Consider the following 27,065-nt stretch of genomic DNA (forward strand, 5'->3'; position numbering starts at 1 on the left):
TACAACATACCATATCCAATAATGCCATTATGTTTTATTACCCTTCATAAAACAACTTAGTGTGTCTCAGCATACAAAAATCAATGTGCATGACATTAAAGTGGGTTATGATTAAAGAGAAATATTCAACATGTCAATTTGATACATGGCATATTTGTAGAGAGGTGGTAAAACTATATTTGCAATTTATACAAGGAACAATAGTACCTCTTGTTTCATTTTCTTGAGGAAGCTGCTTGGACTTTGCCATTCTTTTTCGGGAAAAACAACCCAAGAGCAACAATTTTAAGCCTAGTTGTAGACTTGCTTGAACAAAAGTTCATAACGCATGCATAATCCACATGACATTTTTAATGTTACAGATTGTGCAATACTTGCATCCTAGACCTCTTGTTCCATAATTTATCAATATATTAACATTATTTGGGCATACATCTTAGGTCTTATTCACTGGCTGTTTGATAATGCCACTAAACAAGAAAGTGCATCTTCAGCACTGGCTATATACTGTTACCAATTCACCCTCTTGAGCATCGGAGCTGTTCTCCATAATCTTCTCAAGTCTTGATCGTTTTTTCATCCTTTACTATTGCCTTGTTAAATTATCTATTTGTTTTGTAGCATGCAAGAGCCCCCCCACCCAAATTACAGCTCCTTTTTCTATATAGGTTTATATGGAATACCTTCTAGAACATCCCTAATCATGTTGTTTGTGCTGGTTAATTACATGAACTTGTTCTATTATGGTTATGCATTTATAATTTTATATAGTTGAGGTACTGTAGATTTTATGTTTATTTCACCTTGCCTTGTTTTGTAATGCATGAACTAGTACTGATCAACTTATTTTGTAGGATCGTGGGTATGGCAGGTATAGGTGATTCGCTTTTGCTGGTTTCACTTTGTGGCCTTTGCACATTTTTAACCGGAATATCATTAAGTGCAATTGCAACTAATGGGGCAATGAAGGTGCATACCACTGCCTTTACTGTTATGTAAATTGATTTCCTGAATAGACAGGAAAGGACTCGTTGGTTATGGTTATCTCTTGCATTGCCTTCTAAATTATTGAATGAGTAGTTGGAACCTCTGGTGTAGATAACTGCATCTTTGGCTTTTTGAAGTTTATATGATTTCTAGGGTAATAGGCATAACTTATGATGCATAGCTGACTTAGTGGGAGACAGATGATTATTGTGTTCTTAATTACGCAATATGCATGATAAAATTTAACTATTTTTGTACATAAAAATACCAAATTAGGTTCATTCTTTTTTCTCGGTTTAGTAGGGTGTCTGCATTACTGGTGTAATGGGATCAAATCCCAACTTACCCATCAACACATAAAGGAGGCCACTATGGCCATATAATTCTTCGCATTTTAACTATCTTGAGATTGATCATTGGCATCTGAAACCTTACAATGTTAGCCTGCCTCAAGTAACATGTACATAAAATCATTTGGCATAAAATGCAAAGATAAGTCTGAAATAATGATTATTGGACTAGGTATTAAGAACTTTGTGATTTGTAAAAGGGTGTTGAGACTTGGAATGGATAAACATCTTAATAGTTGTTGGATTATGTTTGGCTGTCATGTAGAGATGTCTCATAAAAAATGCTAGTTGGTGGGATTGGCAAACTTTCTTCTAGTTAATGTTTATAAGGGTTTCATGCTTGTACAATTATTATTTTTTGACCGACTAAAATATATCCTTCTATGTTTACAATTTCCTTGATTTCTTACATAAATTATATTGCTTTTAAGCCAATATATCAATAGAAATGTTGGATGACCAGATTGTTCCATATTGTATGGACTATGAACTTCCAGGGTGGTGGACCATATTATCTCATTGGTAGAGCCCTTGGTCCAGAAGTTGGAGTTAGTATTGGATTGTGCTTTTTCCTTGGGAATGCTGTTGCTGGAGCTCTGTAAGTTTGCATTAATTTTGATTCCTGAAGGGATATGTTTGCTATGTGTGGTGGAATTTTTAATATACTCTTTGCATGCTTCATATCTTTGGGCGAGATATCTGAACTTCTGAAGTTTATAATGTTCTCTTTGTGGACTTTATATCTGTAGGCCAAAATATCCTTTTAGAGTTAAACCCAATTAAAGCAACTTTATTATAGTTTTTTTTTTTTGGGGGGGGGGGGGAGGGGGGTGGGCGGCTGTGGCTTATGGAAGGCATATGGATCTTTTTGTGTGAAACTGTTTGTTCCATTCTATGTGGTTGTTTAAGAAAGAATTAACCATTGAAAGGTTTCAGTGCCACAGGGAAGTGGTTCAACATAACAACTTTATAAGCTATTGGTGCTTGTTTTTCTTGTTTTCGGTACATGAAAAAAACTGCTACTATCTAACAGAGTATTGTTACTAAAGAATAGTGAATGCATTCCTTGCCTTTTCAGGGAGAAGCTGCATTACCTGATGTTTCTATTTGCTCGGTAATTTTATTATCTTGACAAGTTCTTAAAATGCAGTATTTGAAAATTCTGATACTCAACTCAAATCAACATAAGCCTTAATCCCAAACTAGTCGGAGTTGGTTATACGTGAAAATTTTGGCAAATATTGAAAATTATTTTTGCGAATGAGGTCAATATGCTGAGTTTTGCATTTGATTATCTTGGAAGTTGGGACTTAGGAGCAAGAAATGCCGAACCGGTTTAGTCCGGTCTCTGACCGGGTGGGTTCGGGCATAGAAAACGGTTCCGGCCAGTACAAGAGCAAACCAGACAGAGGGGCCGAATTGGACTCGGCCGGTACAAGAGCGAACCAGACAGAAAGACCAGTTCCGTCTGGTTCGGCCAGAATTCGGTGTGAACCCGCACCGAGTCTGGTTCGATCTGCCATAGGCGCCGCTCGCGCGCTATGGCCTTTTTGGCTGGTCCAAACCGGTACCGAACCAGTCCGGTGGCCGACCGGTACGCCTACCGGTACCGGTTCGGCGATCTTTGCTTGGAGGAGTCATATATGTGTCAGCAAAGTGGTCGTTCTCTATCATAATAGCGCTTGTGTTAGCAATTTTTGATTGAAAGTGGATGGACCAAAGTTGATTTGTTGAAAGAGAATTTAGCTGAAGCAAAAGGTGGTAGTCCAAATCAGCACGAACCCGTCTGTAGATTCTTTCTTCTTCTTCTTCTTCTTGAAAGAAGTGAAAGGCAAACCTCTAGACACTTCATCAAGCAATAGTTTTGCACATATTCATATCAAGGATAAATGATTGATAAGTACATGGCTTTCTAGTTGCACTCCTTGGATAACCATATGAATTGCCATGTTACCATCTTGAAAGATCCAACTATTGTTGCTCTATTTGTCTTGAAAATTCATTCTCATCTGGGGCTACTCCTCTATTTATGCAAGCACTGTTCTAGTCGTCTCACAACTTCCATCTTGGTTTAAAAGCATTAGGTAATTTATAAATCTAAAGGGACAGTGGCAATTTTTAGAGGACTTTCTAATAAATTGGGTAACCTTTGTGAAAATTAGGTATTTTGGCTTGTCTTGCCTGTATATCTATATATGTGTGTTGGGGGGGGAGGGGGGAGGGAGGGAGGGGGAGGGAGGAGAGAGAGAGAGAGAGAGAGAGAGAGAGAGAGATGAGTAATGCTAATATACTCCCGAGAGGATGGATGAGATGGTCCTCTTGCCTTCTAAATCAATGACAGGCAATTCAAATTCCAGTGATTTGGTTTTAATAACATGATACTATATATAATATACCTAGAAACCAAAATTTATGTTTTCTAGTGGTCTCTAACCTAATCATTAAGTATATGTCAAAATGGATGGTTTAGTAGCATGATACTATATTTTACTATGATCTAATCATTAAAACTTAGCGAATTTACATTTACCCATGTCTTAAGATGTGTAGATCATGATATGTAAAGTAGATTTTCAATTTATGTGCCCTATACTGTATTTTACTATACTAGTGTAGTTGATGTCGTTTATTGTGTTGTACTGACTTGATGTATAGGTTAGAGACCACCAAAGTATCTGAATTTTGGTTTGGAGGCTTTTTTTTTAGTGCAGATCATGTTCAACAGTTTAGATTTTGAATTTGGATGAAATATCATTGAATTTGAAGGCAAGACGACCGTCTCAATATCCTCTTGAGAGTATATTAGCATTACATACATGCGCTTGTGATTCGAAGTAAAGAAGTGTTTATCGTGTTATTTGACAATTCATAATAGCAAGTTGAAGAAAAATAAATTCTATATATTTGTAATTACTTGAATTATGGGAACTTGTCAACATCAATGATTCTTCATCACTCTTTTTTTTCCTGGTAGATTGCAGTAGTAACTAGAGTTGTAAGTCTGTGTGTGCTGTCTTATCTTTCATGAGGCATCTTATGTGGTTTGGCTGTTATATCTGCTTAGTATCATTAACATAATGTTGTTTGCTGTTAGCTTAGAAGCTAGATGGTTAAGATCGTCTATCAAGTTTTGCTAATTGCTAGTCCTTATTAACACTAACATGCATGTTCAAGGCGATGAATGTACAATTTTTTTAGATGTGATAATTATGTATCTTATTTCTTGAGTATGTTCTGTATTGTAAGGATATTAGAATTTGTCTAAATTGGAAGAAATTGCTTAATAAGCTTATATATCTTTCCTTGCCACTGTATTTTAACACATTGAAACACAACATAGTAGGTAAAATTGCAAGTCAACCATTATATACATAAATTATTAGTTTGATCATCTGGGTCACAGCATGAGTCTTCCAATGTTCTGACATCATCAAAATTAGTTCCTCGGGAATGTCTATAGCGGCAGTCTTGTTTTAAGTCTTTCCATGTCTGGATATTAAATGTTGTCATGGTATAAATTCTGAAGGGGACACTTCCTGTTAGAGTATCATGTCCCAAGTTGTTAAGATGATTCCATCATGACGGGTCATGCCAATGGATTAGATCTCTAATTATGGTTATGTTGTCCGGGTGCACAAAGTGTCAACTTTTCCAAATCTAACTACTTCAATTGTCACTTTAACATTACGTTTGTCTTGGTTTGAGTGACTTGATTGTTAATTTATTGAATGGGGCTCTATGATGTAGAGGAGTGCTAGAAATGAATAGTGAGTGTAAAGACTAAAGACTATTATAATAAAGTATGCTAGATTTGACTTATAGTTGAAAAGTATAGTGATGAGAGTTTTAGTCCACATCAATCGTCTAGAGATAATAATTCTGTGACGAATATTTTGGAAAAGCATAACATATTATTTTGAAAGTTAACAAAAACCTATTTTTGATCATGATCTGTGAACATTGTTTTTATGCCTTTTCTAGTCCCTTATTTGACCATTAATATTTTCAGGTATGTCTTGGGAGCTGTTGAAACCTTCTTAGATGCTATCCCTGCTGCTGGATTTTTCAAAGGTAAACATGGGATAGATGCAGTGAGGTCTTTTAGTTACAAATGGTGCATTGTGAAGTTAGTACTCTTTGAAGTGCTCTACGTAGTTGCTTCTATTTGGTAACACCAAACATATAATTTTTTGATTTGCTTCCTTACATTTGTTTGTATTTGTCAGAAAAATTCAAAAAATGAGTATCTCGATCAATTACTTGAATTTTCTGTTCTTTAGTAATTTTTTGGACTATAATTGTATTTATTTATTTGCTAGTTAAATCAATATAGTTCTAATGTGGTGCTTGAAGACATAGGAAAGAATGAAGCATGCAGTATAGTCCACTATGGGCAGTAGCCCATATTTATATGTCTATATTGTCTATATACATAATTACAATCACATACTGTACACTCTCTTTGATGGTACATATAGCACCAAACCTAATTACCTTGACAAAATTGTTAGCTAGGGCATGGCGCGTGACCAAGGTCCCATTTGGCAAAGCTTTTGGGGAGCTAGAAAGCATTTTCTGATCCTCCAAAAGCACTTTTGAACGGTATAGTGGTATTTGGTAAAAAATCTAGAAACTATTTTGGCTTTGCCAAAAAGTTGAAAAGGTCTATTTGGGAGATGCTCCAAAATGGAGCTTCTTCCCAGATGTTAGGAAGTTGTTTTGGCTTTAATAATTTTTTGTGGCGACAAAAATGCTCACAAACAAATACCTTAAAAATATAACACTATGTAATAATATATTAATATGTCATAATAATAATTTTAATACTTTATATTAGAATATTGTATTATAATTATTAATTGACGTTATCTATGTTATATTATATTATGTTATATTATATCATATTATTATACTATAAATATGTTATATTGTATTATACATTATTATATTACATTATATTATTATAATAATATAATAATAAATTACTATATTATATTGTATCATATGTTATTATATTGCAATATATTACAATGTTATATTACATTATGTTACGTCTTAATAATATTTTAGTATGTAATTTTACATTGTATTATACTCTACTATACATTATGTCCTTTATTGTCTTTTTATCATACCACAAGCAATTTCTCATCTTGGTTACCAAACACCTGTTAAAGTTCCAAAAGACTTTAAAAATATAGTTACCAAACAACAATGCTTTTTATAAAAGCTCTACTTCCCAAAGTTCTTCCCAAAAGTTCTACTTCCAAAAGCTCTAAAACCTTTACTACCAACAACAATCCTAAACAGGGCCTAAAACATTTGTTTAGAAATGATGTTGTTTTCTTCTTTATTCTCGAAGAGATTATGGTCCTTGAGGAAGGAAAAAAGTGCCAATAATAGACCAAAAATTCAGTGTCGATAATTTTATCAAAATAGGCATGAACTTGTGAAGGATTGCATCATAATAAACATATTATTGTACAGAATAAAATGTCTATCACATGAATCACACTTTGGATGAGAAAAAAAATGAATAGCCAATGTGATGCAGCACAGGGTGCAACCAATAAGTACTATGACCATCTAGGCCATGCCAAGCGCCGAAAGAACTAGCGGATTCGCCAGCGAACACTGCAATAAGCAAATATTTTGGGTAGATTTTTTTATAAATTTTTCATTAAGGATAGTATCAAATTTTAGCTAGTTTTCATATTTGCAATAGAATAATTTTAGTATGTTGTCTTATTGTTGAGTCCTATTTCGAGTATGGTTCAGTATCAGGTCAAATGCCTGAAATAGGGTTAGGGTATCATGACATAAATATGCACATAACGCATTGTAAGAGCAGCCTTTTGATATATTAATAAAATTCTTTTCAAGTGAATTTCTTTTACCAAGTGAAGGATTCTTCATTCCAATTTTCTTCTATTCGTGTGTTGATTTTCGAAGAATAACCTCATCGATCAAATGATCCCTTCTTCTTTTTCCCACTGTCACAATGCTTCCAACAAGCTGATGATATCTGCTAGGATTCTAAGCAGAGGCTCGCTAGTATTAGGCCTAGAGCCTCCACACAAAGCTTAGTGGGTGTAGCATTAGTCTAAGCATTTGTTAGCTGATAATTGGACTTGATATTGTAATATGTTTCTAATGAGAAAGGAGGTGAGCCTGAGAATAATTGACTTCGACCTCCAAGATGATCCTTTATAAACTGAATAGTCTTTTCCCTAGCAATAATCATGCTGTCATAAAGAGGTAGTGTTGACTGTGGATGGACGAGTGGTCAGACATAGCATGCTTATGCTTGCTCTGCATAAGACTAACTGCAATGATAGCATGATTGAGCTATGGAAACCAGGCTTGAGAAGCATGTTTGAGACCATGGATAGCTCAACTTGCTAAGGAAGTAAAAGGCCAATAATGAGAAGCATTTGCACTTTTTTCAGAGGAATCTAAGAAGAAAAACCATTCTTCGTATGTAAGCAATACAAGGCCACTACCAAATGATGACGTTTGTGATCAGTAGATGTGACATGTTCTTGGCAATAGAAGCAAAAAATCTAATCGAAAATGTAATTTATGTTCTCGAGTTAAGCCACAAAGCACCAACGGAGTCCTGTATCACTTAATAGACTCATCACAGTAAGTCTTGATTTTGTAGAATCTTTGCAAGAAACCTAGCAAGGATTAAGATACTAAATCACAAAATGCCTACATTACTTATCTTCTAATGAGTAATCAAAGGTACAACAATACTACTGTCATCAGCTCAACTTGTCACTACATATTAGCCTGAATTAGTGTAAATTAGTTTCATATTCATTATTGGTGTGTTTTGGTTCACTTTGATAATCAATATGAACTTTGAATTAGTGCGAAACATATGGATATTGCTTTAACACAGGGGTACAGGCTTGTACCATGACTTTTTTTTTTTTTATGTTTTGTTTTTGGGTTGGGGGGGGGGGGGGGTGCGCGGGGCGATGGGGAGGCGCGGACCATACTCTTGCTTGATTGTGAGAAATAGCCGTACTGTGCTGCTGCTCTTCCATATTGAATTTTTCTGCATGTTTCTAAGGATTTGAGGACTCAACTAGTGCATGACGATGGTGCAAAATCATCAACATTCATCATAATTTTATGAATTGTTCATCTAGGTCTTCTTTGAAATAAAATCAGTTAAATCATGTTCATTCTTAAAAAATTGAAGAAGCTCTGCTGCAGAAAACAATACGGGCTAGTTCTCCAGGTCATCTAGGAGCCATTCTAAGAGCCTGGAGTCTATTTGGAAGACCATTCAAATGATTCAAATTTTAATTGACAAGCAGACATTTTAAAAATTTTACATGAATTTTGAGCTTAGTTCTATGAAAACATGGCTGTGTGATGCCATTTAGGATTACAAACTACTTGAAACTACAGAAACCGTATTAATCAATAATCATCTCGTATCTAACTGCGATACATGAAGCATGATTTCCATAGATTTGTATAACACTATTTTGCTTAGAGTATATCGACTTACTAGTATAAAGCAGTTATTATTGATTCAAATTTGAAAAGGAAAACATTGGTATAAACTATTTAGTAGCTTATCTTAGTTGGCTAGTTTCATCTTTTAATAGCCTTATATATGTCATCTGCTAGCACATGCCAAACCTATAATCTATATCACAAATTTAAGTTTCTTCCCCAGGACGTACATGATATGTGATACTTTATTTCTTTCTTACAAGATATAGATGATTCTGAGAGGTAGCAGAATGAGATCAGACGTCTGCATGCATTAGCAATGCACGGCACATAAATCAACTTTAGCCTCCTGCTGCCGAAACCTAGCAACTCTCAATAAGTTTTTGGCTCAAAATGGCTGTTAATGGTTTCAAAGTACATTTTTTATCATGGGATTGCAATAAGGTTTAGTGTGACCGCAAGCCCACCTGGTTTAAGACTTTATGGGGATAAAACAGCTAGTACATAAGGGAAGGATAATGAATGGGATAACTATAATGGAATGAGAGGTTTGAATTTTAGGTTCTCCATAATGGACTTTTTAGAGTAGTTTTGGTGAAGTGGGGGGACTTCTGTTTTCTTTGTTCATAATGTACAAGCTCTGTGGGTACACATATGGATTTATGACTTTCTTCTTGTACAGATCATTTTCCTTTAAATTGAGTGAGTGTTATTGCATGTTTTCTACTTTCATGGATAATTACGAGATTGCTATAGAATTTGATTCATAACATGCCCATGAAAAGAATTGGCTATTTCCCAAATTTGTTATCTTTCTTGAGGATGAGATTTTAAAGGGTTGGATAGGTATTGTTTGGTCCTGATGTTAGTTGTTGCTAGCAAAGGGCTGCAACGAAGTTTGATCTAGTTTTCTCAGAACTTTATTACTCTAATATGTGAAATTCTAGCAAGATGGCCTTTTGTTTGGTCCTTTTGGGAATCTGAGGCATTTGAAACAACATCTGTTTCATTATACCCACACATGGAGAACATATGGGCTCTTTCACTAGCAGAAGTACCTCCATATTCTAAGAGTCACTAGGACAAGAGCTAGGGAAGCAAGCAAGAAGGAGAGACTAGAAAAGGCGAGGCAAGGGGCACTCCGTCTATAGGAAAATTGTGTCCAGGATCTGGTAATCTAAGCTTTGCTTCTTCTAATTATTATTATTATTACTGTTTCATACAAATGTAAAGCAACTAACAATCAAGTTACGAAGCTGTCCTTCCTGACTTCTGTGAGTTGGCTATAATTACAAAGCTTATGATCCATGGGGATTGATGCATTGGTTCCGGTAGCTGTATCTTGTTATCTAGTCTCAGTGCTATGTTTTGTTTCCTTTGCAACCAAAAGTTAGTTAATTATTTGAATGTTGTTGATCTTTATGACTGTATATTTTCTTAACAGAAGATATTTAGATCTCAGTTGTTAAATACGTCTCTTTTATTGCAATTGAACTTATTGTCTAATCTTTGTATTTAGAATTTAATTTTTTTATTGAAATCTGAAATTTTTCAGTTTGGTTTCACTTTATTCATGGTCATTTATTACTGGAGATATGTCACCTTTGTCAATAGCTTGGTTTTTAAGCCTTTCCTTCATGGTCGATTTCTTAATGTATTACAGTGCAGCATTATCATTTCATCGTGAATCTTGCAAGATGTATGTCTTTTATGGCATTGGCATTTGTCTTCATGATTTGTAAATGTTGCTTCTTGAACTAGTTCCCCTTTGTCTGTTTCTGTCCTATTAAGTGATCCAAATTTTGTTTAATTATAACATCTTGTGGTTTTCATAATGCAGAGAGCGTAACAATAGTTCCTAATATTACATCTATAAATGGTACAACTGCCACAACTGGCACACCAACAACAGTATCCACTCCAAGCTTACATGACCTCCAACTTTATGGGGTTATTGTGACCATTCTTTTATGTTTTATTGTGTTTGGTGGTGTGAAGATAATCAATAAGGTGGCACCTGCTTTCTTAATACCTGTCCTATTTTCAATCTTCTGCATATTTATTGGAATCTTTGTAGCTCCAAGGAGTAATGCTTCAAGTGAGTTCTTCCCTCCAGATTCCCTATCTGTATGCTAGGTTTCCTTCTGCAGATTTCAAATGCTTTCCTCATCTCATATTATATAATAAGCTGCTTCTGATTATTATTCCATGCAATTTTTGACGCAGGTGGCATCACAGGATTAAGTACAAACACATTCAAAGACAATTGGAGTTCTGATTACCAGCGGACCACCAATGCTGGGGTACCTGATCAAAATGGATCTACTTTTTGGGATTTTAAGTAAGTCTTTTGTTGTTTTAAGTGGTATTATTTGTAATGTCATATTTGTGACCTTCTGTGCTGTGTGCAAAACCCCAAACTTTCATGCCCTTCTATGTTGATTCATCTTTGCATCTCTGCCCTCCCTACCTTTTTCTGCAAAGGTTACATTAGGACTCAAAAACCTATGTTTTAAGCATTTAAATTTTGTTCTTTCTTATGTTGCTATTTTATAGGAAGGAATTAGGGTTTGGTAACTGTAATTAGGATCAAAATTAAAATCAATATAGGACAAGGAGAAGGGTGTTTATGACTATGCTTAGCTCAAGGATTGTCATTCCAGGTCTCACTTTGGTCTAAATTGAGTTTTACAGGCTCTAGCTCTCAACCGGGTCATGTTAACGTTTGTCTGAAAGTCAATTAGCCCCATCCAAAAATGTGATTGGAACTGTATAATACATTATATCATTATAAATTACTTAAAGTTAATTAAAAGGAAAATTTGGAGTTGCTGTGCTTTATAAAATTGCAATGTGTATACCATACATGTAAATCCGTCACCTTCTATATGCATTATCGCTGATGTATTAAGTAGGGATCCACTTGCAAGTGTTAATCCAGAGCAAGACAATGCACTTTTAGGGCATTTTCGGTGATATCTATGATCATATTGTGTCAGACTAAAAAACTCGGCCATCCAGCTTTGAGCTTGAAGCAAACTAGTTTTAGGTTTTGGCTTTAGCAATGTGTTCGAGATAGGATAGGGTCCAATCAGCATTTATCAATCAAGTCTTAAACCAAGTACAGGCTTCCTGTGTCTAGTTTGGCCCAAGCCATGATAGGGGTGGGCCGGCTTGACAGGCCTCAAGCCTAGTTCATTAGCAATCTTGAATAGAAATGAGATAGACTTGTTCCAAGGCATGGAAGGATATTTATTTGGATATTGTTAAAGATGAAATTGAATATTGGACTACTATCACAATCTAAGAAGGAGATTGCAATACTAAATCGGGTTGGAATGGAGATCATTTCTTCAGTGTTGATTGGTTTTTGAAGTCAAAATCAAGATGAGAATCAAGGTTAAAACAGGCATTGATTTAAAGTCTGACATACATAACAATATCGAGATAAAATTACATGTTAAAAATATGAGATCAGCGTTCGACTATATCCACCAATAGATTTGTTAATTCTAACTCTTTTATGATCTTAATATTGCAATGATGAAAATCCATTCTTATCTGAAAACAAGATGTTTTGTGCAACTGCCCAAACAAGTTAGATGGATATAAATAGCTGAAAATATTGGGGTGGAGATATTATATTTAATGAAAAATGTATTCTTTTAATAGATGACACCTAATAAACCACTTAACTTTTAATATTCTAAACTCTTATTCTTATTATAAAAATTGATTGAAAGGTAAAAGGTATGTTCATCATTGCTTGAGTTGTGCTTTAATAACACATAGATCAATGTCCTTCAGATTAAGTTCAGTTATAATTTAACTGAAGTTTTTTGTTCAGGGTGCATTAATATCAACAACAAAATAGTATCCTAATACACAGATGGAACTAAATTGCTCTCTGAGTTCTGACAGTTTAACTTTTCAGTGCTTTGGTAGGTCTATTTTTTCCGGCCGTAACAGGAATTATGGCAGGTTCAAATAGGTCTGCATCATTGAAAGATACACAGCGATCTATACCTGTTGGAACATTAGCTGCGACTCTCACAACCTCTTTTTTATATCTCATATCAGTGCTACTATTTGGAGCTCTAGCTACCAGAGAAGAGCTCTTGACAAACAGGTATCTGCATCTTCTGTACAAGCATTCGTCCTCTTAAGTTCTCATTTTTGAAAATGCTGTCTTTTTGCATCAAAAAGAAAATGCTGTCTTTATAGTTCAGTGGTTTAATATACTTGGATAACTCAGTTCGCAAATGCCACAACTCTAGCTCATCTATTCCTATCATGCAATTGTTGGATCATTTCTTAAATGACTTGCCAACCAGATGTTCTACATCCAGGAAGTCAATTAAGGTATAAAAATGAAAATGTTTTATGAGGTTCTTAGTATGCCATCGGCAAGGCAGGAGGTATGTGGCCATTTTACATCCATGACATGGAAAATTAATTGTCTTGGCCTGATTGTGTATGGTTGGTTTGTGCAATCACGGACTGTACAAGCTGGTTGGATTGCTGACATATTGAGTACATAATCATATCAGAATTTTTGGTTTTCATACTTGGGGTTACCCTGCTCTATGTAAACCCTAAACATGAATTTTGGGAAGAGCTAGTGAGCTTTTCTCCAAGCATTATTTGGATGCTTGGCATGGTGCCAATTTTAAATGTCCCCAATTGCTGGATGCGGCCGCATCTCAAAATCAAGGCATTGGGACAGACACAGAGACACACAGACACATAAGAATGCAATGCTTTTGGGAATATTTGGCCTAAATACTTCCCAATGAAAACCTTGAAAATGAAATGCTCCCCATGGTCATCATCTCAATTGATTACTAGCCAACGGCCACCTGTTTTGGAGGTCTATTACCTATGCATTAACTTGGCACAAAATGAACAATAGTGATATAGATAATGAGCTAAGCCTTACTGGAGACTGTTTTAAAAATTTCTAAGTATTTCAAACATGGTCTGCCGTACCGGCCGGTATGGGCCGGTATGTACCGGTCCGCCCTGGGACTGATACCGGATCAGCGTGGAATTTGGTACCGGTGGTTTATTGTTGGAGAACCGGTACGGGACCCGTTCAGACCGGTATGGGCCGGTACGTGACCGGTTCGGGCCGGTACGTGACCGGTTCGGGCCGGTACGTGACCGGTTCGGACCGGTACGGGACCGGCACGGGACCGATTCGTACCGGTCCGGGCCGCCACCGGTACGCCGGACCTTGATTTCAAACCATTGATTTTAAAACATATGCAAACCAAAGTTCAACTGATGTGGATGCTTCTAGAGCATTGAAAAAATCAAAGCATTATATGATTCTGTTGAAATTGTCCATGCTGTATCCATTTGATGTACAGGTAAAAGACCATAAAGATGCATGATTTTTCACTCCTAGCTAGTTTATGTAAATTGTGGTCAGCAATGTAGATTTTCATTTCATGAGAGCTATTGATGATTCTCGTTAAAAAGCTCTTGGAATGAATACTCTCAAAATCATTCTTACCTCTCTCTCTCTCTCTCTCTCACACACACACACACACACACGAAACTCCCAAGCCATAAAATATTAACCACGAAGAAGAGGCTTATAGGTCAAACTTCTTAGACAATTCCAGGCTCCAGCCATATCATGTTGTGTCTAGGCATCCAAAAATGCCGACATTTCTAAAAACCTAAAAGGTGGAGTATTTGAGTATTATAGTTTTCTCCACACCAAGTGGGAAACTTTTCTTGTTATGGCTATTTCTTGCTTGAGTTGTTACTTGTCTAAGAAATACTGTTAGGAAGAACTCATCTTGATGGTCGGAAGTCATTATTACTTGCTTTGTAACTTGAAGAGAACTGGAATAAATTTATCTATAATAAGTTATCTACTTTTATATATCATGATTCGCTGGTGGCTGCTTTGAATGCAAATTGAAGAACTTATCTCTGGTTATTTCTTAGTACCTGTATCATATTGTTTTGGGGATCTAGCGGTGTATAATGATACAAAATTTACTCTTTTGCCAAAGTCTATGGTTTTGAAAAGTCCTATATGTCTTCCATAGGATTGCTGCCTGGCTCTAGAGTAAGTGGTTTGTGCACTCCAAACTTGCACCTGTATGCCAAATTAATGTCCTCAGATGCTTTTTATAGAATTTAAATCCAGGCTTTTGGGTAGGAAAATATTCAGAGACTCATAAAGTGAGTTATGCATTGATGTTTTGTTGTTTCAAACTCATAACAATCAGAATCATTATTCAGGCTCCTCACTGCTGAAGTTGCTTGGCCTGTTCCAGCAATCATTTATGTCGGGATCATTCTCTCTACTTTAGGTGCAGCACTTCAGAGTTTGACAGGGGCTCCACGGTTGCTTGCAGCAATAGCAAATGATGACATTCTTCCTGTTCTTAAGTATTTTAGGGTCAAAGAAGGTGGTGAGCCTCATTTGGCAACTTTGTTTACAGCCTTCATCTGTATAGGATGTGTTGTGATCGGGAATCTGGATCTAATTACACCAACTGTCACTATGTTTTTCCTTCTATGTTATGCCGGTGTGAATTTATCTTGTTTCCTTCTGGACCTTCTCGATGCTCCTAGCTGGCGTCCTCGATGGAAGTTTCACCACTGGAGTCTCTCACTTCTTGGTGCTCTGCTTTGTATCGGTATGCTGCCAAACTTCTCATTCTTATTTTTAACATTGTAAGTTTTTTCAGGACTTATTTGAGGAATGTAAATTGAAAACATTCAGAAACACCTATATTATGAGCTATGAGATATAATTCTCAATTGACATTCTACTTTCAAATTCAGAGTTATTTAAAATTTGCATGCTTTTTGTTTGGCTCGGTATAGTGAGATTCATATGTTGAGTTAATATGCTGTCTTTTTTTCTGGTTTGGGTTCCATATCTTTGGACTTTTGCCTTGCTTGATTGTCATCAATAACAAAAAGCTGTTATCTTTAGATTTTTTTTGGGGACTTCCAAATTATCTGCCAAACTTGCTTTCTGATGAAAACTCATGTTTGTTGCAGTGATCATGTTTTTAATCTCCTGGTTTTTCACTGTGGTGTCTCTGGCTCTTGCCAGCCTTATTTATTACTACGTCAGCTTAAAAGGAAAGGCTGGAGATTGGGGAGATGGGTTCAAGAGCGCATATTTCCAATTGGCCTTGCGAAGCCTTCGATCTTTAGGAGGTATGTACATTCAACATTATGCATGAGAATATAAATTATAACTGGCTCTGCAACCATCAAAGACCAAAATGCACTGTGACATTCTTATAGTATCATAACATCTTTAAATATATGTGATGAATATACAGGTAGAGATCAAGAAGAAACTACAATAAAACTAAGCATGTATAATGAGCTTAAAATTTATTGTACAATATTGCAGCATAGAAGGTTCATTAGGTCTTTTCTGACTATCATGTCAAATATGCATGGTTGCACAGCTGTATAATGCAAAATTTTGGGTACTTCTAATTCAAGAGAAATGTCTAGTTACACAGATTCTCGTGGGTTAAGGAAAGGAGATGCATGAAGTTGCAGGTATGGGAACATAATAAAAAAGTCGATAGTGCTATTACCATTAGGAAACAGCTTAAGTTTATAGTTTAATCATGATGATCCTCTGAGTGTTTTACATAATAGACATTTGTAGATTCAATGTGTTTGGATGCCCGTTTTAGCATAGGAGGAAGCATCGGAAGCATAAGTTTACTGGAAGCATCAAGAATTGATGAGAAAAGATTGGATCAGAAAATGGGAAACTCAAGGAGAACAAGGCCTTATGATTCCTACAAATTGTAAATACCATGACAAACTTTTTAAGCGAACTAGAGGAAAGCTAGGAAGCCACACCCTAGCTTCCTATGGTCGTGTGAAGTGGGGACTATAGACATAGCATGATACAGATGTGTTGCTGTCAAACCGTGAAAAAAGTCGGATACGATATGGCTGGGATATGTCAATTATACACACTCGTATGGCACGTATGTATGTATGTAAAAAAGCATCCATATAGTATAGTAGGTTACCAAAATAGCGTAGTCCATTTGTTAGACAATAGCATCAACCTTTACAAGCTCATCATTTTAGTCATCAAATCTATAGACCCCAGTCCATACTCTACCTTTTAATTTTAAGATCATAGACTACAAATAACACTAGAAGTAGGGGGATCAAATGCCAAGTTGAAACAAGGAGGTAGCACAAGTGGAACCGAATAAACACTCCTCACCCACTGGGAATCCTCCAAGGCTAAGTTCTCATTCAAATTACCAAATTCATACTATGCATTCATTTACTGCCACACACACACACACACACACACACACACACACACACACACACACACACACACACATATATATATACTTATGTAGACACAAAATAACATTACATATCCTAATATGTTAATGCTTCCAACTTTCTATTAGACAAATAAAATAAAAATACATCTATCAACTATAAAAGATATGATGCATGAACTATGTTTATTAGAGCCTAGAAACTTCAAAAGACATCCACATTTATGAACACACAATTAAAGCTTATAACCACCAATAATTAATAACTTATATCTGATTAGATTGACTTATTGACTTAAGTATATGCCATATTCTGAAATGGTTAATTCACAATGGGCTGACCCAACTTGGTTGGTTTACCGCTCCTATGTCAACAGAATTATCTATCCACTGTTAAAAGGTTAACACTAAAAAAAAATAGAGAACTCTCCCTCATATTTGGTGATATTAGGTGTACTTGGGAAATATCTGAAGTATTTTAAAGGGAGCCCTCTTCCTCATATTTGGTGATATTAGGTGTACTTGGAAAATATATGGAGTATTTTTTAAGTTTTAAAAATAGGATACGTTACACAAGTATTGGACATATATTTTGAGAATCATACACATCCAAAGCAAACACGGTATATGATTTGAAGCATATGTGCTTCCTAGATTGCCATGTATAGGGGATTGGCTACTGCTCACCTAAAATTTAAGCAGCAAAAGAAAACCAATTTCTACCATATCTCAAAGTAAAAGAACAAAACATACTTTCTATGATTCTCTCTTCAACCAGTTATCTGAATAGGTTACACCCAAGGAATGTTGAACGGGCCTGTATCGGCCGGTTCAGCCCATATCGAACCGGTACTGACTCTGACCGGTTCGGTTCGGTGTTAAAAACGGGTGCCGGCCTGTACCGGGTTCAAATTTTTTTGGAGCTTTTGGATGCATGAACCAAGCCGAACTAGTGGTACCAGTTTAGTACCGATCCGAACCGGTACCGGGGCCCACCGATACATCGGTACGGTCAGTACGGCGGACCTTGATTACACCAAATCATAATGTTTCCTTTCTCTCTACCCTTTTCGACCCCCATATCTCTTTGCAATTCCCTTTTTTTTTTCCTCTTCCATAATGTCTGTCACAAGAAAGGAACTATGAGCAATTGGCATGTGAGAAATTGTTCTGTTTTTCTTTTTTAATCTGCAAAAGTTTTCCACTTTTGATCGATCATAAAATGGCAGAAGGTTATCATATCAATGTATGGATGGTCAATATTGTTCCTATTAAATATTGTTGTTACCTTCGCATTTAGCAAGCTTAGAATGTACAGTTGGTCTTTCCCGTTAGACTTTTATATAGCTTAATAGAGTATCTCAAATTCCTAGCACTTTTCTATCAAAATGGAACCTCTTGGTATAGCAATTTGGAGGTACCATGCATTAGATTATTAGTCTTTTCTTTTTGAGGTAAGATTATTAGGTTTATATCACTATATTTGTAGACTCCCTAGATGAGGTTGTTGAAGCCTCCAGTAACAGCACTTAATGCACTTAAATTGGTACGCCTCTTAAAATATATTCCTATTGTCTTATTCTCTCCTCTATCTGATGTGTTAGGATGAACAAAAGAAGTTGATTACCCAAAGTGGTACCATGTTTATCAGCCAATATAATTATAAAAAGTCATGAAAAAATAAAACTAGTAATAAAAAATCTTAGCTAAATAAATTATCATAAATATGCTGGTCTTCTGGAAGATTTGGTCTCTCCCCTTTTTGACACAGAGAAAGAGTGCATCTGAGAATGATGATCACTGCCATCCTTCCCCACATGCACCAACAATTCATCCATCTTTGTCTTATCTGTAGCAGTTTGGACATTCCAAGCACTAGTTTAAGATACCCAAATCAGCCGAACAGAAAATCCATAGAAACTAAAACCATGGATAGGAGGCAGTGCAGCAAAATATGGTGTCTTTGCTTTAATTAGCTGATCCATGGTTCTGTATAACTGCAGATATGCCGCCTTCTTCTCAGCCATCCTGGATTTTGTGCCCCAACCCTTTTCATCCTTTTAGTCTCACTTTGAGCCATGAAGTGAGAGGCCACCGCAAGGCACTAGTTTTCTTTTTTTGGTCCTATGGTGGGGAGATAGAGCTCCGTGGGCAGGCTTATCCATTAAAGCTCATCTCCTATTCCGGTCTAAGGCCCCGTCGGGATTCGGGAACTGTATCATGTGACTAAGTGGATGTGTCACTACTGAATGTCTCAATAGCCCCCAGTTATTATGATGCTAATTCATTTAGATGACCAGCATCAAACTGCTATTGATACCTGTCTGTGATTGTAGCAGTGATGCATAATACAAACAAATCATGTTATTCTCTGTACTCTTCAAGTTCATCATCTACTTTTTGCATTGTCTTCTCTTTCCTCTTGCAGCAAACCAAGTACATCCTAAAAATTGGTATCCTATTCCCCTCATCTTGTGCCGGCCATGGGGAAAGCTGCCAGAGAATGTACCGTGTCATCCAAAGCTTGCTGACTTTGCCAATTGCATGAAGAAGAAAGGCCGTGGTATGTCAATATTTGTCTCAACCATTGATGGTGACTATCATGAATTGGCTGAGGATGCCAAGACAGCCTGCCGTCAGCTTAGCGCTTACATTGACTACAAGCATTGTGAGGGTGTTGCTGAGATCATTGTGGCGCCCGATATGTCTGATGGTTTTCGTGGTATTGTCCAGACTATGGGTCTGGGGAACCTCAAGCCTAATATTGTTGTCATGCGATATCCAGAGATCTGGCGTCGTGAGAACCTCACCCAGATTCCATCCACATTTGTCAGCATTATCAATGACTGCATCATTGCCAACAAGGCAGTTGTAATTGTCAAGGGACTTGATGAATGGCCAGGTGAGTACCAAAAACAGTATGGAACTATTGACCTGTATTGGATTGTGAGGGATGGAGGCCTGATGCTTCTTCTGTCCCAACTGCTGCTGACAAAAGAGAGTTTTGAGAGTTGTAAGATACAAGTTTTCTGCATTGCTGAAGAAGACGTGGAAGCTGAAGAACTGAAGGCTGATGTGAAGAAGTTCCTGTATGATCTCCGGATGCAGGCTGAGGTAATTGTTGTAACAATGAAGTCATGGGAGGCACATGTTGAGAGTGGGCCCCAGCAGGATGACTCTCTGGAGGCATTCACAAGTGCACAGCGGCGGATTGCTGCATATCTTGCAGAGATGAAGGAAACAGCGAGGAGAGAAGGGAATCCCCTGATGGCAGATGGGAAGCCCGTAGTGGTGAACGAGCAACAGGTGGATAAGTTTCTTTACACGACTCTCAAGTTAAATTCAACCATACTAAGATACTCACGGATGGCTGCTGTGGTGCTTGTAAGCCTCCCGCCTCCACCTTTGGACCATCCAGCATACTTCTACATGGAGTATATGGATCTGCTGGTTGAAAATGTGCCAAGGATGTTAATAGTTAGGGGATATAGAAGAGATGTTGTGACTCTTTTTACATAATCAGTGGAGACTCTTGGTCTTGCATGTTGTACTGTTAATTTTGTTGGGGTTCATGAGATGGCAGAAGCGGGCGGTTTTAGTGGAAAGAATATATAGCAATTTATAAATGATCAGTTCAGGGGTGTCGCTAAATGAAAGGTCCGAAAAGTTGCATTAGCTTGTTTTTATGCTTTGAAAGGATGAGTGGATAGATCAGGCAGTGTGTCGCTGAGATCAGGAGGGTATACATGCAGGCAATTAGGAAGATATTTTTTTTGAAAGGAAAAAACAGGAATAATTTTGATCTCATGCACCTACTTCAAACTTGGCATGTAAATTATTCTTCTTGTAATTTTTAGGCAGATAGCATAAATTGGATTCATTCTTTTTCCTCCCAATTAGTTGGGCTTGTTTACATAATTCTGTTTTGTTGGCACAAAAAGAGGTATGGATATACAGATCAGGAAGAGCTTGCCCAGGATAGTATAGTCAGGAGGGTTTGCATGCAGGCAATTAGGAAGATCTTTCTTTTGAAATAAAAAAACAGGAATAATTTTGATCTGATGCGCCTACTTCAAACTTGGCATGCATATTATTCCTCAGTACTCGTAGTTTTTAGGTCGATAGCATAAATTGGATTCATTCTTTTTCCTCCCAATTAGTTGGGATTATTGACATGAACAGATCGGGTAGAGCTTCCCCAGGATGATATAGTTTTGTAACAACCGCACCTCGATGTAAATTTTTAGCGTTGGGTTTCGCTCATCCTTGCTCTTTTATTTAGTTGATGAAATTTCATCACTAGCAAGCGAGTGCACACCACACATAGATACTTGCACCTAAGTACAATTTATTATCAGTCAATGGGATTCTTTTAGGGAGGAAAACAATGTCACATCGTTGGACGTTGAAGGTCACTGGATTCTGCAAGGAATCGAGATTTTGTAATCAACTTGGCACACCGAATCTTTCTTCCTTTCCCTGGCAGCGCTCAAAATCTGTAGTGCTTAATAGCACGGCTGTTTTTGCCGATGCAATTCGTTGGCCCCTCTTTCTTGATAGGAAAAAAAATTAATACCCCGTCCATGATTATTTAGCATCCATTCACAACTCAGCCACGTCCACCATGGTCATGGGAATGTCGGCTGCGTAGGAGTCGATGATGCAGCAGCAAGTAGAACCCCTAGCGCAAAGTCATGGAGACAGATAGGCGTACATTAGAGACTAGCAAAATGATTTGCCCATCATGCGAGCCTCCTACTATCGTAGTGTAGTTAGTTAACGAGATGGATGGAAAGGTGGCATGGAATCAATTGACTAACTTGAAGAATCCAATTACAAACGTCTGAACTCGAGGGGGTCAGCATGAAACAAGTCCAAGGAGCCCAAACTGTAATTCTTTTAAGAATAAAAAAAAAGAATCATTGGCAGACAACATTATATTCCACTTTACACTGTTATCATAATCCATGTAAATATACCGTCATGACTGCTGGTTCGTTCCTTCAACAACCCAATGGAAGGTAGAAAGGCTAAAGAGGGACATAGATTCAAGAAAAACCTAATTAAAATCACAGCAGAATGTCGTCAGATTTCGTTCTCTGTGCCTACTTGATGTACTGGGAGAGCCACTTGAAGCCCTCGCCATAGCCCATCTTACGGACGATGCTGCACATAAAGACCTCAAGGGGGCGGACATTAGAGTCTACAAGATTCACCTTGCCCTTACCGGTAGTGAAATTACTGAGTCCCAGGTGGTAGCGAAGCTCCTCCTCAGATGCTGCATAGGGAATATCAATTTTGTTACCCAATACAAGGAATGGCACATTCGCCAGGGAATCATCCGAGAGGAGGGCATCCAGCTCCTTCTTCGACTCCGCAAATCTTTCCTTGTCAAAGGCATCCACTAGGTAAACCACCGCATCCACCTGCCAACAACATAAAGCACCGGCAACCCCTTTTAGACATGCAAATGAAAGAACTCAACCTGCAGCACTTGAGAATCAACACCAAGCCAAAAATACAAGTAAAATGCAACAGCCGATGGAATAACCACCATCAACATAAAAACCGTGCTCAAGTCTTGCAATGTCTTGCATGCTGGTCCAAAGCGAGTACAATGCCCGAGAGATGTTTCCTACTACTGAAGTCGCTTGTTATTGTGCTCAAGTCTTGCAATGTCATTGCAAACAAACCTCAAATTTGGCTCGGTGGTAGCAGTTTTTCATAAATTACAACAACCAGAGATACAGTAGAATCTCAAATAAAAGTTGCTACAATCAGATATATCATTTCTGCAGATATCCTTAGGTGAGCAGTGTAAGTACATATTATATTTTCTAATATAGTGAATGAAAATACTCAATAGTGGAGGCGACAACGTAACAAGACAAAATGGACGTTTATCTTCAAATGACAGAGATCACATAATTTACATTTTTTTTTACTTTTGGAGATATTAGGGGATTCATTGTGGCAATAGGCCTTCATCTTCGCAGGGTCAACTTTAGGCTTGTAGACAAACCAGGGAGTACCCATGTGATGCAATCAAGGCTATCAAATGAGTGAGTTGTTGATGAACACTCCTCTTGATCAGATCAAAATTTGCTTCACTTAATTAGTAAACAAGGCGAGCTAGGACTAGACTTGCCTTGCTTGAGCTCGGCTCAATTAAGCTTTAAATGTGACTAAATAATTATTAATTAATATATATTAGACATCACTTTAGTCATTATTACTATTTATATTCATCAAAGATAAAAATTTAGTTGAAAATAAAATATTTTAATTAAAATATTTTTTTTTCAACTAAACCATGGAAATAGAGCAGACGAAAGTAGCTCTCTCTATCTCTCTATCTCTCTCTTTCTCCCCCCTCCCTCCCCTCTCCCCTCCCCCTGCATGTGTAAAAGCCTCAAGGGACTTCAGGTTATTGCCAGATCTCTTAAAGACGCACTAAAGAAGCTAGAGATTGACTATCAGGCTTGGGCATATTAAAATTTAAAACCAACGGATGACATCCAAAAGGATTCTCTTTGGTTCAAGTTCCATCAAGATTTGTCTATGTGATAGACATGCCAATGATAACACTATATTAGCATAATGGAGAACAAAAAAAATCCCCAAGTCATTTTCTCAAAGGAATTCAAAGTCTATCAAGTACAAAATCTAGCAACTATATGAAGTTAATAAAGGGGCACATAACACTAGGGAACAAGAGAACCTCCAAATAAACACTTCCTTGGATCCACCATAAGAATAGCTGGAGATGAGTAAAAATTTCTCCAATGAATGCATAAAATGGAACTGCACATCATAGTCCCATGCTACAATCAAATTTCGTAGATCTTGTAACAATGATTCTTTAAAATTTCCAATACCAACTATGCAATAAGGAAAACAATTTGGGCATCAAGGTCCATAAGCATAAAATAAATGCATCAAAAGTAGCCAGAAATAAATACTCATGAGAGATTATGAAGGGCAAAGTTAGAGACAGCACCAAAGAACATTTACTAGACACCCCAAAGGTGCGAAATGGATGATAATGCTAGATGATGTGTTTCTCCATATATATTGGCCAGCTTTACCAATCAAAGTATGAAATCAAGAATTGCAAACTTTTTACCATAAACCAGATGTTACACAGGAATGTAGTACACACAATGATCTTTCTCCTTGAGAAAGAAGATCTATCCAACAGTGGGGTAGCAAAATAGGAGGAAGAAGCAACAAAAAACTTGCCTACATTTGTTTCTTGCAAATAAGGCAAAAATAAGAATATTTCCTATAATATGCCTCTTAAAATAAATATATTTTCTATAATATGCGTCTTGATAAGATCTCTAACTCATCTTGATGTCGGTTGATTCAATAAGATCTCTAACTCATCTTGACATTGGTTGATTGGATAAAATCTCTGACTCAACTTGATGTTAGTCATTCCTAATTTCCCTATATTTTATTGATACCGGTCTTATTTAATTGGATACTCAGGATTATTTTCTTATCTGTAGCAGCCTTTTAGAACTAACTTACGGCCAAACCTAATATTGAACCCCTTTGCTTCTGTGATCAGCATTTGACATAAATTGATTCAAGTACATGTCAGCTAAGTCCGTGATGTGTGCATGATTCTCCCTAAGTTGGAGAGAACTCACCCTCGAGTTGGAAAAGCCTTGTATTTTTCCAACAAAGCAAGGGAGAGCTTCATCATCTCTCTTCTGACATCCAAGAATCTTTGATCGCTGGCTTGTTCTTCCATCTAACCAAGTATTGAATATAAGATATGATCTGAGTGCTGATGGATCATTCCACGAATATATATTTAAATATATATACACACACACATATACATAATAAGATTTGCAACATTAAAAATAGCAGAGACATCATACCCCTCAGGAAGTTCCATATGATAGGGATTGTTGTTGACCTTACATAAATTTTGCAAGCTCCAATCTTCCATTGTTTTAGCTTCTTGTAGATTCCGACAGGAATCTCTCATTCAAAGTTAGACCATCACAAGGTCACCTTCTTTGAAAACTTGATTGGACCATGTGCATCAATAACTTATTTATATTTGGTGCTCCTCCAGCAGCTTCCAAACTTGGACATAGATGTTTCTGGTATGATCTACCAAATTTTCTGCATCACAATTAACTGGCAGGTACTAAGAAGTACCACCAGATCAAGCACACAATCTAGTGTCCTCCGATACATGATCTCAAATGGACTACGACCAATGGAATGGTTATGCGAGCTATTATAGGCGAACTCGACTTCACGAGAAGCCAACTCCCAAATTGTCAGCATGTCTCGCACAAGGTATCTAAGTAAATCCCAAGGCTTCTATTGACCAATTTGGTTTGGCCATCCATTTGGGAGTGGTAGATGCTGCTAAACTGCATTATTATCCCCAATTTTCCATAATGTCTTCCAGAAGTGACTCATAAATTCCATGTCATGATCTCAATAATAGTTTTGGAAACTCTAGGCAGCCGAACCACCTCTCTAAAGTAAAGATCCGCTAGAGGTGAAGCATTCATAATCTAAAGAAAAAGAACAGCACATTTTCCCGTTTATATATCAATTATGCGAAGAATAAGATAATCTAAAGAACCTCAAACGCTTCAAGTTGCTATCCTTCATATACAATTTCCTATAGCAACCAGTCAAAGTAGTAAAGGAAAAGAGGTCCCCCTTTTATTAGGTCATTTATATCGGCAAAACTCACAGTAATAAAAAATGACGTTGATTATTCTCAAAGAACTCGTGCTGAGAAAGATTATTTTTAGCCAATATTAAAGAAACCAAATCTACAGGAATCATCTTAGCAAGTAACACAGAAATCAAAACATAACAACCCTAACTTCACACAAATCAAAACATGGATCGCAGCACAAAAAAACATGAATAAGCCAGAAAGAAACATACTGCAGATCAATTTAAGAAGAAATCAAACCTTGGCATAGTAATCCTTCCAGACACGGCGAGCGATCTGATGGCCCCCAAGATCGAAGGCCTTGAACTTGATCTTCCCGATGCTCAGTTCCTCTGATGTCGGATACTGGGTCGGCTGATGCTGGACCAGTCTCTGATCATACCAACATTCAAGAAAATTTCAAAAGAAAAAGAAATTCAAAATAGAAAGTAAGAAAATAATCTAAAAATTGATTATATGCAAGAGCTAAAAAAAAAACCACGGGATGCAAAAAAGGAAATAAAAATCAGAAAAATAACATAACATATAGAAAATTTCAGAGGACCTCGTCCTTGAGCATGTGGAGAAGCGTCGTCTTTCCGGCATTATCAAGGCCCAGGAACAAGATCTTGGCCTCTTTCTGCCACAGTCCCAAAGAGGCGAGGACGCCGTAGAACCAGTCTATAAGGAACATCGTTGCCGGCGAAAATTTACCACCGACGCGAAACGGATCACTCAAAATGCCAACAAATTCGGCCGGATAAGATCTCCGGCAATCGGTGGCCCTTCCGATCCCGATCTGATCGCCGAAAATCCAAGAAAACCCCCAGCAAACAAAAACGAATGAATGAGAGGAGAAGCAAGTGGGAGAGAGAACGGGGGGCTTCGATTGGAGAAATACGGCGGCGAGTTTGGGAAATTACGTGTCCACCTTCGACCTCGTTTAGGGCAACTGGGCAAGTTTAGGCTGGTGAAAGTCGCGAGCTATCCCGTTTACCGGGATCGGCCGGTTTCGCGATCCACTCAACCCCCAGCGGATTCGCCGTTCCGCCCTCCGGTGACCGGGTGGACACCGGGAGGTTCCGGTTCCTCCTGGGTGACCAATAGGAATTTTTTTTTTGATGAAGTGACCAATAGGATCGCGAGGCCGGGTGATCCAGTTGTCATCAACCGAATCCTCTCCGTCCATTTAGAATCTAACGACATCAGTATTTCTGGTCAAACTAGATTTTCAGATAG

The 27,065-nt window shown here is 37.3% G+C and overlaps 2 protein-coding genes across 3 annotated transcripts in view; one reads left to right on the forward strand and one right to left on the reverse strand.

Moving 5' to 3' along the window:
• The window catches only part of LOC103700956 (cation-chloride cotransporter 1-like), a 29,550-nt gene extending 8,365 nt beyond the window's left edge, over nt 1–21,185 (forward strand). The window contains exons 6-15 of one of the 2 annotated variants that reach the window (XM_008782859.3): nt 855–969; nt 1,835–1,935; nt 2,416–2,451; nt 5,347–5,408; nt 10,654–10,911; nt 11,040–11,154; nt 12,748–12,942; nt 15,075–15,475; nt 15,846–16,007; nt 19,554–21,185. In XM_008782859.3, the coding sequence (XP_008781081.1) occupies nt 855–969; nt 1,835–1,935; nt 2,416–2,451; nt 5,347–5,408; nt 10,654–10,911; nt 11,040–11,154; nt 12,748–12,942; nt 15,075–15,475; nt 15,846–16,007; nt 19,554–20,644 (2,536 nt within the window). In that variant the 3' untranslated portion in view covers nt 20,645–21,185. The remainder of the gene's footprint in view (nt 1–854; nt 970–1,834; nt 1,936–2,415; nt 2,452–5,346; nt 5,409–10,653; nt 10,912–11,039; nt 11,155–12,747; nt 12,943–15,074; nt 15,476–15,845; nt 16,008–19,553) is intronic. The other variant, XM_008782860.4, reaches the window with a different exon arrangement.
• A 798-nt stretch (nt 21,186–21,983) lies between these two features.
• On the reverse strand, nt 21,984–26,776 carry LOC103700957 (GTP-binding protein SAR1A). Its single transcript, XM_008782861.4, has 3 exons — nt 26,392–26,776; nt 26,088–26,219; nt 21,984–22,551 (listed from the first exon to the last, which is right to left on the reverse strand). The coding sequence occupies exons 1-3, from the start codon at nt 26,518–26,520 to the stop codon at nt 22,231–22,233; spliced, it is 582 nt and encodes a 193-aa protein (XP_008781083.1). The 5' UTR covers nt 26,521–26,776; the 3' UTR covers nt 21,984–22,230.
• Between the last annotated feature and the right edge of the window lie 289 nt (nt 26,777–27,065).

This window comes from Phoenix dactylifera, chromosome 3, assembly GCF_009389715.1.
Source record: "Phoenix dactylifera cultivar Barhee BC4 chromosome 3, palm_55x_up_171113_PBpolish2nd_filt_p, whole genome shotgun sequence".
Taxonomy (NCBI): domain Eukaryota; kingdom Viridiplantae; phylum Streptophyta; class Magnoliopsida; order Arecales; family Arecaceae; genus Phoenix; species Phoenix dactylifera.